The 14,640-nt window shown below is 53.4% G+C and overlaps 2 protein-coding genes across 3 annotated transcripts in view; both read left to right on the top strand.

Moving 5' to 3' along the window:
- The window catches only part of GALNT13 (polypeptide N-acetylgalactosaminyltransferase 13), a 47,109-nt gene extending 42,635 nt beyond the window's left edge, over positions 1–4,474 (top strand). The window contains exon 13 of the mRNA XM_066190486.1: positions 2,852–4,474. Within this exon, the coding sequence (XP_066046583.1) occupies positions 2,852–2,992 (141 nt within the window). The 3' untranslated portion in view covers positions 2,993–4,474. The remainder of the gene's footprint in view (positions 1–2,851) is intronic.
- Positions 4,475–9,156: 4,682 nt separating this feature from the next.
- Positions 9,157–14,640, top strand: part of KCNJ3 (potassium inwardly rectifying channel subfamily J member 3) — a 34,809-nt gene continuing 29,325 nt past the window's right edge. For both annotated transcript variants that reach the window (XM_066190490.1, XM_066190491.1), the window contains exon 1: positions 9,157–10,509. In XM_066190490.1, coding sequence (XP_066046587.1) covers positions 9,832–10,509 — 678 coding nt within the window. In that variant the 5' untranslated portion in view covers positions 9,157–9,831. The remainder of the gene's footprint in view (positions 10,510–14,640) is intronic.

Below are 14,640 nucleotides of genomic sequence, written 5' to 3' on the forward strand. Positions count from 1 at the left end.
TTTTCATGGAATTCGTAGATTTCTCGTGGGATTTCACGAGAGTTTCTCCGTACGTTTTTTTCCGCGCGGTTGTCGTCGTTTCGTGTGGTTTTTCATACAGCTCGCGTGAAGTTTTTCATAAAGTTTCCTAAAATTTTCATTGGCTTTTCATGGATCTTCTTGAAGATTTTTCATAGAATTGTCCTGTAATTTTTCATGGAATTATTCATGGAATTATTTCATGGAACTATTTCATAGAACTTTTTCATAGGATTTCTCCTAAAATTTTCATTGAATTTTTCTGTATCTTTTGTAGAATTTTCATAGAATTTTTCATAGAATTTTCATGGAATTTTTCATGGAATTTTCATGGAATGTTTTCCTATAATTTTCATGAATTTTTTTCATAGAACTTTTTCATAGAATTTCTAATGGAATTTTCTTGGATTTTTTTTCCCATGGAATTTTCATAGAATGTCCATACAATTTTTTACAGAATTTTCATAGAATTTTGAGAGAATTTCCATAAAATTTAATAGAATTTTTTTCATAGAATTTGATTGAATTTTTCATATGATTCAATAGAATTTTTCATCTCAACCTTCCCTATAAAACAAGACAGAAGATGATTTTATAGCTATAGGATCGAACAGATGTTTAATATTAGTTCTTAGTAATTATTAGTTCCTAGTAGTTACTAGTCTTAACTATTATTAGCTTTAATTAATTTTGGATCAATTAAACTCCCTTGATCTCTTGCTGTCACCGTGATTGTTCCAACCTGCAGGAGCTGAAGGTTTGGTTCCCGTTCCAAGACAGAAGAATAATTCCAGTTGCAAAATATTTCCTCCAAAAGGTTCAGCTTTTCCGAGGATTTTCCCTAGAATTTTCCCCAGAATTTTCCCCAGAATTTTCCACAGAATTTTCATAGAATTTTCATAGAATTTTCATAGAATTTTCATAGAATTTTCATAGAATTTTCATAGAATTTGATTTTTTTAATAGATTGTTTTTCCTGTAATTTTCATGGGGTTTTTTCATATTCAGTGGAGTAGCACGAGGAGATTCCTCGTGGAAACGAAAACGGGTGGAAATTCCAACAAGGAATTTCCCAGCAATTTAGTTGGGAAACACCAGAAACAAGTCTTTTTTAAATACATCCATATTTAAATTTTTATATATAATTTTTTTTATTTTTATATCAAATTAAAATATAAAATATAGCAGATTAAATTTACGCTAATAAACACCAATATATGTTTATTATGTAATTTATAAATATAATGCTCTATTTTCCAATAAATGTAACATTATACAGGAATGTCATAAATAATGAACGCAATTGGTGTTTAGGAGCCCTGAAAAGAAATTCCTGATTTTCCTTCAGTTAAGAGTATTATTATATTATTTTACTTTTTTATCATTCTCTCCTATATCATTTTTATATTATCTCATATTTTACATTATTCCGCGCTATATATTATTTAATATACTTTTAGTCTCCTAAATTTTGTATTTTTCTATATTATTTTTCTGTGGTACATAATATATTTTATATCAATCTCTATTTTATTATTTAATACATTCTTTTTATATTGTGTATAACCTTATATTTTATATTATTTTCTTTTTCCCCTGATATTTACTTAGTTTGTATTTATTTTTTTTAATATTGTATCAAGATTTATCGTCCTGGGTGAGCCCTGAAGCAGCTCCCACCATTCCAGCCCCTCCATCCCTGAGGAGATCCCGGGGTTTGACATCAGCCTGGGCTGGTTGGGATGAATTTTGGGATCAATTCCTCCCCTCTCCTGAAAGCTCCGGGATTTTCCTGCCCATCCTGATTTTCCCTCTTTGTTCCCTTGCCATAAAATCAGGCTCTGCTCCAGTGGGTGATCTGCAGCCAGGATTTCCGCCCCGAAATTCCCAATTCTCAGGATTTCCACCCTGAAATTCCTCATTCCCAGGATTTCCGCCCTGAAATTCCCAATTCTCAGGATTTCCACCCAGAAATTCGCCATTCCCAGGATTCCCACCCTAAATTCCCCATTCCCAGGATTCCCACTCTGAAATTCCTCATTCCCAGGATTCCCACTCTGAAATTCCTCATTCCCAGGGTTTCCACCCTGAAATTCCTCATTCCCAGGATTTCTGCCCTGAAATTCCTCATTCCCAGGATTTCCACCCTGAAGTTCCCCATTCCCCCATCCCTCAGAAACGTGGTGGGATCAGCAGGGCTCTCCCAAGAAGGAAGAATTCCCTGGGAGCAGGAATTCCATGGAACACTGAGCAAAAACGTTTCCATCAGCAGCAATTCCCGCTCCGGTCCCAAACATTCCACGTGCCCCATGGCCATGGAGACCAAACTCCTCCATCCAACGGCTGTGCCTTGGGAATTATTTTCAATTATAAATTATAAATTTTAAATTATAAGTTATAAATTATAAGTTATAAGTTATAAATTATAAATTATAAGTTATAAATTATAAATTATAAATAAGATTCCCTTGGAATGATTTTCCCTTTGCTGAGGGATTTGTTGGCTCCGTGTGGGACGTGGTGGGGACGTCACTCAATGAGCAAACCAGGCCCGGAATGCCAGGAAATCTCATTCCCCGTCCGGAATTCCACTGGAATGTTGGATTTCAGTGGGAATTCTCTGCCATCCCCCTCCTTGCAGAAGCTCACCCCAAGACACCTGAACAGCAATTCCCTTGGAATGATTTTCCTTTTCCTGAGGGATTTGCTGGCTCCACGTGGGAACGTCCTGGAGCTCCCCGGCGCTCCACGAACGCCCGGCGTTCTCCTTCCCCGTCCGGAATTCCGTAGGAATGCCGGGTTCCAGCGGGAATTCTCTGTCCCCTCCTTGCAGAAGCTCACCCTGAGGCACCTGAACAGCAACCAGTGCCTGGCGGAGCCGTCGGAGGAGGACCGGCTGGTGCCCACCATGCGCGACTGCGGCGGCGGCCGCTCCCAGCAGTGGCTGCTGCGCAACATGACCCTGGGCGCCTGACCCGCGCCCCGCATCCCGCTGCTCCCGCTGCTCCCGCTGCTCCCGCTGCTCCCGCTGCTCCCGCTGCCCCCGCTGCCCCCGCTGCCCCCGCGCCTCTCCCGGGGCTGCCCTCGCACTCCTCCGAGCCGCCACGTTGAGCCGGCGCCCGCGTGCTCCCGAGATTCCAGAGGCCTTGGAGAAGTCGGGACGCGGAGGCGCCGCCGTCACCGCGGAGAGGTGGCGCTGGGAGCCATCCTGGGAGGGGTGGCCCGAGCTGGTGGGGTGTGCTGGGCTCGCCTGGAGATCCTGGAGGAGATCCTGAGGAGGAGCTGAGGAGACCCTGGAGGAGGTCCTGAGGAGATCTTGAGGAGGTCCTGGAGGAGGTCCTGAGGAGATTCTGGAGGAGATCCTGGAGGAGATCCTGGAGGAGATCTTGAGGAGGTCCTGGAGGAGATCCTGAGGAGACCCTGGAGGAGGTCCTGGAGGAGGTCCTGAGGAGATTCTGGAGGAGATCCTGGAGGAGATCCTGAGGAGACCCTGGAGGAGGTCCTGGAGGAGATCCTGGAGGAGATCCTGGAGGAGGTCCTGAGGAGATTCTGGAGGAGATCCTGGAGGAGGTCCTGAGGAGATCCTGGAGGAGGTCCTGGAGGAGATCCTCAGGAGGTCCTGAGGAGATCCTGAGGAGGTCCTGAGGACATCTTGAGGAGATCCAGAAGAGATCCTGGAGGAGACTCTGGGTGTTCTCGGGTGCCCAGTGGGATCTGACAGCACCAAAGCTTCCTGGCTTGTGCTGGGAGAAAACGGGATCTGGTGTTGGGAACGCCAGGCCAAGACTGAGCTTCGCCAGGAATTCCAACAGATGAGGCCACAGGAGACACGGGAATGCCTCGAGGGGAAGGAGTGACACTGGCGGCACCTCGGAGTGGCACGGATGGAGCTGTCCCCTCCATGGGGATGGAGCTGGAGCTGGGGCTCAGGGGACACCTGGAAGGACCCAAAGGGACACCTCTGGAGCTTTGGAGGGTCTCCATCCCTCCATCCCGACGCATCCATGAATCCCTGCATCCCAGCAGGCCGCAGCTCCATCCCTGCGTCCAGCTCCGCCCTCAGGGGTTCCCGCTCCCGGAGGAATCGGGAATCTTTCAGGCTGTAGGAACTCGGGGGCTCAGTCCCTTGGTGGGTGCGGCTGTTCCCAAAGCGCCGCTGGCCCTCGGCAGCTGCCCCCCGCTGGGATGTGGGGACATTCCTGGGATGTGCTGGGGACAGGGACATTCCTTGGGGAGCCACCCCAAACGCAGCTGTGGCCCTCTGGGCCGGGATTTTGGGAATTCTCGCTGCCCAGAGGGTTCGGGAGACTGAAATCCCAGGGGCAGCGGGATCCCGGCACACGGGTAAGTGGGGAAACGTTTCCCAGGATTTCCCTCACAATTCCCAAAAAAACAAAAACAAAAACCAAACCTCTGTAAATGCACTGGGTCATTAAAAATGCCGGTATTTTGTGTACCCTGCTCTGCTGCCTCTGGATTCATCCCGGGCTTTGTGGGTTCGGTGGAATTGACGGATTTGCTGGATGCACAGCACCGAAGGGAAGCAGGAGGGAGGTAATTGGGATTTCTGGGCATGCACGGAGCTGGAATATCCCGGATTAACTCGGGCTGGGGGCTCATCTCCAGCCTCCTGCCCAAATATTCCTGCTCCTCATCCTCCAATCCCTCCGAAAATACTCAATGTGGCTTTAAAGTTCCCCCCCCAAAAAGGGGGAGGTTTTGTTCGGCTTCGTAAAAAGAGCAGGAGAACATCGGGATCAAATTTAAACGGGAATTTCCCCTGCAGGGAAAGAGGAATCAGTTTATTTCGTCTCCTTCCCGAGGGTTTTGGCTGCACCACAGCCCTGGGTGGGTCCTGGGGCCGGGATTTTGGGAATTTGGGTTGGGAAGGAGGAGGTTGGGAATGCCCTGGGGACAGTGGGAGAGGGCGGAGTCACTTCCCTAGGGAACACCCCTGGCTCCAAGGGGGGAAAACCCCCCAAATTAGGATTTTATAGATAGAATTCCCATATGAACACCTAATTCTATCATTCATCCTGCACTGCTGCCCTGCCCTTCAATCAATTCAATCACACCGGGGCTAATTAACAACTCATTTAACGAGGCTCCCCGCAGCCAGAGTTGCTTCCTTGTCCGAAAAATATGGATAAAAACCCCCAATGAATTCCCTTTTCACAGGAATTCCCTGTTCCACGTTGTCCCTGCAGGTGTCTGGGGGGTCGGAGCTGCAGGTGACGCCAAACCCTGCCGAGGCCCAACCTCCCCTGCTGCTAATTAAAGCCTGCAGAGGTAATTAACGGCTCCTGTTAATGATGGGCTGTGCAGCCTGGGCATGAATCAGCCAATAATCCCTTCGCGAAGGATGAATGCAGGCACGGAGGTATTTCCCCCTTTTTTTTGTTTTGGTTTTTTTTTGGAATTTCTCAGAAACGTTAATAATTAGGATTGATAGAAAATTACAGGGAGGGAACCAACCTCCATCTCGTTTCCCTGGAAATCCGGTTTATCCCTTTTTTTGGGGATTTGTTTCAGGGATTTAGGGATTCATCCAGAGGGGATGAATCTTTGGGGTCAGGAAAATCCTGGCGCTGGTGCTGTCACCGCCTGCTCCAACTCCCATCTCGAGCTGGAAAAGATTTTTCCGAGGGAAAACAGCAGGATCTGCCCTCAAATCCATATCCAGGCAGTGGGATGGGAAGGGACAGGTTTGGGAATGGGAAGAAATAAATGACTCCATCATTTTATTTCTCATCATCCCCACAGCGGCTAAAGCCTGGCGAAGCCGCCGGGTGCTGAAAGGCGGGAACTGCAGGGAAGAAATGGAATTGCAGGAAAAACAGCTCCAGGGGAGGGGGAAACTCCTGCCCAGGTGAGATGGAATGGATCGAAAGGCAAAGCTCAGACCACGGGGTGGGCTGGGATGGCAGCAGCAACGGGAAAGCTGGATTTGGGGGAAAACCAGCGCTAGGAGAGGCCAGAGGAGGCCGCGGAGCTGCTCCCAGGGCTGCAGCCAGGCTGGGAGAGCTGGGAATGTTCCCCTGGAGAAGGGAAGGCTCCGGGAGAGCTGGGAATGTTCCCCTGGAGAAGGGAAGGCTCCAGGAGAGCTGGGAATGTTCCCCCGGGGAAGGGAAGGCTCCAGGAGAGCTGGGAATGTTCCCCCGGAGAAGGGAAGGCTCCAGGAGAGCTGGGAATGTTCCCCCGGAGAAGGGAAGGCTCCGGGAGAGCTGGGAATGTGCCCCCGGAGAAGGGAAGGCTCCGGGAGAGCTGGGAATGTTCCCCCGGAGAAGGGAAGGCTCCGGGAGAGCTGGGAATGTTCCCCCGGAGAAGGGAAGGCTCCGGGAGAGCTGGGAATGTTCCCCCGGAGAAGGGAAGGCTCCGGGAGAGCTGGGAATGTTCCCCCGGAGAAGGGAAGGCTCCGGGAGAGCTGGGAATGTTCCCCCGGAGAAGGGAAGGCTCCGGGAGAGCTGGGAATGTTCCCCCGGAGAAGGGAAGGCTCCGGGAGAGCTGGGAATGTTCCCCCGGAGAAGGGAAGGCTCCGGGAGAGCTGGGAATGTTCCCCCGGAGAAGGGAAGGCTCCAGGGAGAGCTGGGAATGTTCCCCTGGAGAAGGGAAGGCTCCAGGCAGAGCTCCGAGCCCCTGGCAGGGCCTGGAGGGGCTCCAGGAGAGCTGCAGAGGGACTGGGGACAAGGGCTGCAGGGACAGGACACAGGGAATGGCTTCCCACTGCCACAGGGCAGGGCTGCGTGGGACATTGGGAATCGGGAATTCCTGGCCGGGCTGCAATTCCCAGATTTGCTGGGGCTGCCCTGGATCCCTGGGATGTCCCAGGCCAGGCTGGAGCACTGGGGCAGCGGGAGGTTTCCCTGCACAGCGGGATCAGCTGCAATTCCATCAATCCATGAGGGAAGAGCTTTTCCAGCATTTCCTGTCCCCAGGAGCCTTTGGGTGTCCCTGCCCCGTGTCCATCATTCCCTTCCCACCGCCAGGATTTCCTCCTCCCAGCCCGGGAATGTTGAGAATCTGCTCATCCCTCCCAAAAGCAAGGATGGTTTTAATTGCAGTAATTACAGGGAACGGCTCCCCTTGGATTGTCACTGTGACATCGTGAGGGATCACAGGGAATCTTTGCCCAGTCCCAGCCTCAGGGGAGGCCTCTGGGAAAACAGGAGGAAGGAGAAGTAGGAGAGGGGAAGCTGCCAAGGCTGGCGCATCTCTGCGCCAGGAGGGTTCTGGCAGCGTGGCCGGAGTTTGGGATGAATTCCATAGAAAATTTCCTTTAATTGGGTGGGAAAATGGACAGGCATCGTGTCAACCGCAGGAAAAAGGGATGGGGGACAGGGAGAGATGGGGAATGGAGAAGAGTAAAGTGAGAAACCAATTAATTTTGTGACCAAAAAAAAGAAAAAAAAGCTGGAATCGAAATGCAGTGGCAAGATAAATCCTTGGGAACGTGTTCTGAGGAATGTGAAGGGATAATGGTTAGGAAATGGGGTGCGGCTGGGCTTTCTCCCAGGGCTGAAAGGTGACAATTCCAAGTTTTTTCTGGAGCTGCTGGAGGCGCTCCCGGAGCAGCAGGAGGGGGTGAGGATACCCTGGGATCCAGCCTGACCCGTGGGAGCAGCAGCGGCTCCCTTCCCACCCAAACCGCTCCGTCAATCCCTGTGTACTCGTCCACGTGTCGGGGCTGATCTCCCGCTTCCCCGCAGTCCAGGATCGGGGCTGAGCTTCTCTCAGGGAATCTCTGCCCGGGCGGGAGGGGCTGCGGCCCCTCTGGGTCCTGGCAGCGCCGTGGGGATCGAAACGTTTAAAAAACCTTAAAATCGAACGCAATGAAGATAAAAACAGAAGGGAATGGGGAATTGGGGAATGGGATGGGGAATTGGGAATGGGATGGGGAATTGGGGATGGGATGGGGAATTGGGGATGGGATGGGGAATTGGGGAATGGAATGGGGAATTGGGGAATGGGATGGGGAATTGGGGATGGGATGGGGAATTGGGAATGGGATGGGGAATTGGGGATGGGATGGGGAATTGGGGAATGGGATGGGGAATTGGGGATGGGATGGGGAATTGGGGAATGGGATGGGGAATTGGGGAATGGGGTGGGATGGGATAGAATAGAATGGAATGGAACAGAATAGGATAGGATAGAATAGAATGGAATGGAATAGGATAGGATAGACTGGAACAGGATAGAATAGAATAGGATAGGATAGAATAGAATAGAATAGAATAGAATAGAATAGAATAGAATAGAATAGAATAGAATAGAATAGAATGGAAAGGGATGGAATGGAATAGGATAGGATAGGATAGAATAGAATAGGATGGAATGGAATGGAATGGAATAGGATAGAATGGAATGGGATAGGATAGGATAGGATAGAATAGAATGGAATAGGATAGGATAGAATAGAATAGAATAGAATAGAATAGAATAGAATAGAATAGAATAGAATAGAATAGAATAGAATAGAATGGAAAGGGATGGAATGGAATGGAATAGAATGGGATAGGATAGGACAGGACAGGACAGAACAGAACAGAACAGAATAGAATAGAATAGAATAGAATAGAATAGAATAGAATAGAATAGAATAGAATAGAATAGAATAGAATAGAATAGAATAGAATAGAATAGAATAGAATAGAATAGAATAGGAGTGCGGGGGCCCGACCTCCCCTCGCCCTCTCCTGGGCGGTTCTGTGGGAGCCGGAGCCCCAGCGAGGGCGGAGGAGGAAGAGGAGGGATGGAGCCCGGGGGGGAGGAGGATGGCGAGAGGAAGATGATGAGGGGAGGAGGATGAGCCAAGGATGATGGGGAGGGTGATGATGGAGAGGATGATGAGGACGCGGAGCACCCCGGGCCGCGGAGGGCGGGCTGTGCGCGGGGTGGCGGCGCGCTGATCCGCGCAGGGTCAGAGGGGGCGGGCGCAGGTGCGGAGCGCGGCTCCATCCGCGGCTCCATCCGCGGCTCCATCCGCGGCTCCGGGGGCGGCTCCGGGGGCGGTGCGCGGGGAGTGTCGCTGCGCGGGGCGGGGCCGCCCTGCCCGGGGCCGCTGCCGGCGGCTCCGCGTGGGAGGCGGCGCCGGGCGGAGGCTCCGCGGCCGCGGTGCGGCGGGGCCGGGCGGGCTGCGCGGGGCTGAGCGGGGTCTTCGTGGCTGTGCCGGCTGCTCGGGGCTGTGCGGAGCTGCGCGGGGTGTTCGTGGCTGTGCGGAGTATTTGTGGCTGCGCGGAGCTGCGCGGGGTGTTCGTGGCTGTGCCGGCTGCGCGGGGCTGAGCGGGGCTGCGCGGTGTGTTCGGGCTGAGCCGGCTGCGCGGGGCTGAGCGGGGTGTTCTCGGCTGAGCCGGCTGCGCGGGGCTGAGCGCGCTTTTTGTGGCTGCGCAGTCTGTGCCGGCTGCGCGGTCTCCGCGGGGCTGCGCAGTGTGCTCAGGGCTGAGCGGGGTTTTTTTTGGCTGCGCGGGGTGTTCGTGGCTGCCCGGACTGTGCCGGCTGCGCGGTCTCTGCGGGCTGCGCAGTTTGCTCGGGGCCGCGCGGAGCCCGGCGGGGTTTTCGTGGCTGCGCGGAGCCCGGCGGGGTTTTCGTGGCTGTGCGGAGCCCGGCGGGGTTTTCGTGGCTGCGCGGTGTACTCGGGGCTGCGCGGAGCCCGGCGGGGTTTTCGTGGCTGCGCGGAGCCCGGCGGGGTTTTCGTGGCTGCGCGGTGTACTCGGGGCTGCGCGGAGCCCGGCGCGGTTTTCGTGGCCGCGCGGAGCCCAGCGGAGTTTCCGTGGCCGCGCGGAGCCCGGCGCGGTTTTCGGGGCCGCTCGGAGCATGTCGGCGCTGCGGCGCAAGCTGGGCGATGAGTACCAGGTGGTGAGCACCTCGGCCAGCGGCGGCGGCCTCCCGCCCCCGCGCAGCGCCCCGCGGGGGAAGCGCCAGCGCTTCGTGGACAAGAACGGGCGCTGCAACGTCCAGCACGGCAACCTGGGCGGCGAGACCAGCCGCTACCTGTCCGACCTCTTCACCACGCTGGTGGACCTCAAGTGGCGCTGGAACCTGTTCATCTTCATCCTCACCTACACCGTGGCCTGGCTCTTCATGGCCTCCATGTGGTGGGTGATCGCCTACATGCGCGGGGACCTGAACAAGGCGCACGACGACAGCTACACGCCGTGCGTGGCCAACGTCTACAACTTCCCCTCCGCCTTCCTCTTCTTCATCGAGACCGAGGCCACCATCGGCTACGGCTACCGCTACATCACCGACAAGTGCCCCGAGGGCATCATCCTCTTCCTCTTCCAGTCCATCCTGGGCTCCATCGTGGACGCCTTCCTGATCGGCTGCATGTTCATCAAGATGTCCCAGCCCAAGAAGAGGGCGGAGACGCTGATGTTCAGCGAGCACGCCGCCATCTCCATGCGCGACGGGAAGCTGACGCTCATGTTCCGCGTGGGGAACCTCCGCAACAGCCACATGGTGTCGGCGCAGATCCGCTGCAAGCTGCTCAAGGTGGGTGCTCCGGCGGGGAGGTTCCTGCCGGGAAGGCTGCCCGGGCCTGCGGTGGAGGCCCCATCCCACGTGGAGGGAGCGCTTGGGGATGTGGGGGGTCTTGGTGGTGCTGGGGATGGTTGGACTTGGTGGTCTTGGAGGGCTTTGGCAGCCTCAGGAATTCTCTGCGGGCCCTGGCGGTGCTGGGGATGGTGACCTTGAAAGACTTTGGAAGTGCTGAGGATGGTTGGACCCCGTGATCTTGGAGGGCTTTTCCAGCCTCAGAAATTCCGTGAGGGCCCTGGCAGTGCTGGGAATGCTTGGACCCCGTGATCTTGGAGGGCTTTTCCAGCCTCAGAAATTCCGTGAGGGCCCTGGCAGTGCTGGGAATGCTTGGACCCCGTGATCTTGGAGGGCTTTTCCAGCCTCAGAAATTCCGTGAGGGCCCTGGCAGTGCTGGGAATGGTTGGACCCCGCGGTCTTGGAGGGCTTTTCCAGCCTCAGAAATTCCGTGAGGGCCCTGGCAGTGCTGGGAATGCTTGGACCCCGCGGTCTTGGAGGGCTTTTCCAAGCTGAACGATTCCATGGCTCTGTGACACAGAGCCGTGGCCCCACTGCCGCTCCCCTGGCGACATCCCGGCCCCTCTCCGTGTCCGCGGAGCATCCCTCGCTCCTGCCCTTGGCTGTGCCCACGTCCCTGGGGCTCGGAGCAGCCCGGTCCATGGACGGCGGCCCTGCCCAGGGCCGGGGGTAGGACCGGATGATCCCAGATGGTTTTTTGGGTCCTGCTGCTGTCCCTGTTTTCCTGGCGCAGGGAACATCTCCGGGATCCTCGGGCTGCGGGCTCGGCCATCGGCACCGCATTCCCGAGCTCCTTGGAGATAATTCCCGCATTCGGGCATTCGGCGCAGGCTTGGGATGGATATTTATAGATCCCTGTGAAATGCTCCGTTTCCCTGGCAAGGAAACCCTTTGTGGCTCCGAAGGAGCCGGGAGGGAGAAAAGCTGCGGGCGTCATCCGGAGCTTTGCGGGCACCCTCAGCCCGGCCAGGCTGAACTTCATTGACGTGAACTCCGGGGGAAGCGGAGTGCCGGGCTCAGACTGGAAAATCCCGGCCCTGGAGACTGGGAAGGGCCGGGCTTAGACCTGGAAAATCCCGGCCCTGGAGACTGGGAAGGGCCGGGGTTAGACCTGGAAAATCCCGGCCCTGGAGTCTGGGAAGGGCCGGGGTTAGACCTGGAAAATCCCGGCCCTGGAGTCTGGGAAGGGCCGGGGTTAGACCTGGAAAATCCCGGCCCTGGAGGCTGGGAAGGGCCGGGGTTAGACCTGGAAAATCCCGGCCCTGGAGTCTGGGAAGGGCCGGGGTTAGACCTGGAAAATCCCGGCCCTGGAGTCTGGGAAGGGCCGGGGTTAGACCTGGAAAATCCCGGCCCTGGAGACTGGGAAGGGCCTGGGTTGGATCCAGAGGGGAGAGGGATGGGAGATGGGGAATGGGGAATGGGGAATGGGATGGGGATGGGGATGGAGCGGGCGGGAGGAAGGAGCTCGGGGGGCGTTTGCTGCATGCGGAGCATCCCGCAGGGATTCCCCGGGAATCGGGACGCCCCAGGGGGGTGCTGGGCAGGGAGTGGGGTGTCCTGTCCTTGGGATGGGTGTCCTGTAGGGATTGGGGTGTCCTGTAGGGACTGGGTGTCCTGTCCTTGGGATTGGGGCGCCTTGTCTTTGGGATGAGGTGTCCTGTGGGGAATGTGGGTGCCTCAGGATGGGTGCTGGACAGGCGGGACCCTAATCCTAACCCTGTCCTGTCCTTGGGATCGGGGTGTGCTGTCCTTGGGATCGGGGTGTGCTGTGTTTGGGATCGGGGGGTGCCCTTGGGAAGAGTGTCCTGCAGGGATTTGAGGTGTCCTGCAGGGATTTGAGGTGTCCTGCAGGGATTGGGGTGTCCTGCAGGGATTGGGGTGTCCTGCAGGGATTTGGGGTGTCCTGCAGGGATTGGGGTGTCCTGCAGGGATTCGGGGTGTCCTGCAGGGATTGAGGTGTCCTGCAGGGATTGAGGTGTCCTGCAGGGATTTGAGGTGTCCTGCAGGGATTGGGGTGTCCTGCAGGGATTGGGGTGTCCTGCAGGGATTTGGGGTGTCCTGCAGGGATTGGGGTGTCCTGCAGGGATTCGGGGTGTCCTGCAGGGATTGAGGTGTCCTGCAGGGATTGGGGTGTCCTGCAGGGATTTGGGGTGTCCTGCAGGGTTTGGGGTGTCCTGCAGGGATTTGGGGTGTCCTGCAGGGATTTGGGGTGTCCTGCAGGGATTGGGGTGTCCTGCAGGGATTTGGGGTGTCCTGCAGGGATTGGGGTGTCCTGCAGGGATTTGGGGTGTCCTGCAGGGATTCGGGGTGTCCTGCAGGGATTTGGGGTGTCCTGCAGGGATTGAGGTGTCCTGCAGGGATTTGAGGTGTCCTGCAGGGATTTGGGGTGTCCTGCAGGGATTTGGGGTGTCCTGCAGGGATTGAGGTGTCCTGCAGGGATTTGAGGTGTCCTGCAGGGTTTGGGGTGTCCTGCAGGGATTGGGGTGTCCTGCAGGGATTCGGGGTGTCCTGCAGGGATTGAGGTGTCCTGCAGGGATTTGAGGTGTCCTGCAGGGATTCGGGGTGTCCTGCAGGGATTTGGGGTGTCCTGGCAGTGCTCTGGGTGCCGTCCCCTCGGGCTGTGGCTGCTGTGCAGGGAATTGGGGTGCCCATTCCCGGGAGAATCCCCTTGGATTTCCCTCCCTGCTCCCCCCGGACGATGCTCAGCCCCGTGGGAGGATCCTGCACTTGTCCCGTTCCCCCAGATCCCCGTTCCCGGGGGATTGCAGCATCAGGGCTGGCCCAGCGGTGGGGTCCCTAAACCCTGGGGGAGCCTGTGCCTGAAAGAGGGAAAAAATTCCTAAAAAACTCCCCAAAGAACCCTTTAAAATTATCAGATATTAGTATTTTATAAATATTACGCATTAAAAATTATTCTAAAATAATTTCGTTTGTTCATGATCAAAATTATTTTTGATATTATTTATCAATAAATTATCGAAGTTATTATGATATTATAAATACTGTTTAGAAATATTGTTGATATGGATAAAGATATAAACTAGTGTTGCAACCTAATGCCGCCGATTTATATAATGTGCAATCATAAATATTTATATTTTAAAATATATAATTTATACCGTTTGTTTTTAAATATTTAACAAAGTGCAGAGATATATTTGCATGCTGTATAAATATATTTAAATAATTTCATGCGTTTCAAGGGGTAAAAGATCAAAAATGGGTCATTTCCAGTCCAGCATTTGGAAATTGTTTTGTTTTGGTTTTTTTTTTTTTTTGGCTCTGGAAGTGCCAGACGGGGAATTTTAAAAGTTGGAGCTTCAAGCTTAGCGTGGTTCCAAAAGAATTCCCTGGATTTGAAATTTGGGAAAGGAAAGGTTTGTGCCTGGAAGAAAAGCGATGCTGGGCCAGGCCTCCTGGGGGAAAAAAAAAAAAGGGGGAAGGGAAAAGAAAAAAGTGGAAAAAAGGATAATTAGAAGGAGAAAAAGGAAAAAATGAGGGGAAAAAGGAAAAAAGGAGGGAAGAGCAAAATAAAAGGGAAAAGTAAAATGAAAAAAAGCCGGGGAAAGGAAAATGAAAGGGAAAATAAAAAGGGAAAAAATAAAATGGAAAAAGAAAAAAGAAGAGAAAGGAAAAAAATAATTCAAAATGGAAAATAAAATGGAAGGGGAAAAAATTAAAAAGGGTAAAAAAGAAAAGAGAAAAAAGGAATAAAAGAAAAAGGGAAGGAGAGGGGGAAGGGAAAATAAAAGGGAAAAATGGAGGAAAAGAGGAAAAAAGAGAAAAGCAAGGAAGGGAAAATAAAAGGGAAACACGGGGGGGAGAGTAAGAGGAAAACTGAAAGAAAATGGGAAAAAGGGAAAATAAAAGGAAGAAATAAAAAGGAAATAAAAGAAAAAAAGAAGGGAAATGAAAACAAAAAAGAGAGGGAAGGGGAAAAGGAAAAAGGGGGGAGAAGGAAACCAAGAAATGGGAAAAGAAATGGGAAAAAGGGGATTTCAGCGGGGAGAGCCAGCCCTGTTCCCTGGACTGATATTCCCAGTTTGGGGATTCGGGGCAGGAATTTGGGAA

Source organism: Chamaea fasciata, unplaced genomic scaffold (genome assembly GCF_029207755.1).
Source record: "Chamaea fasciata isolate MVZ Bird 193981 ecotype frontalis unplaced genomic scaffold, bChaFas1.0.hap1 SCAF_8, whole genome shotgun sequence".
In the NCBI taxonomy this organism is placed as follows: Eukaryota; Metazoa; Chordata; class Aves; order Passeriformes; family Sylviidae; genus Chamaea; species Chamaea fasciata.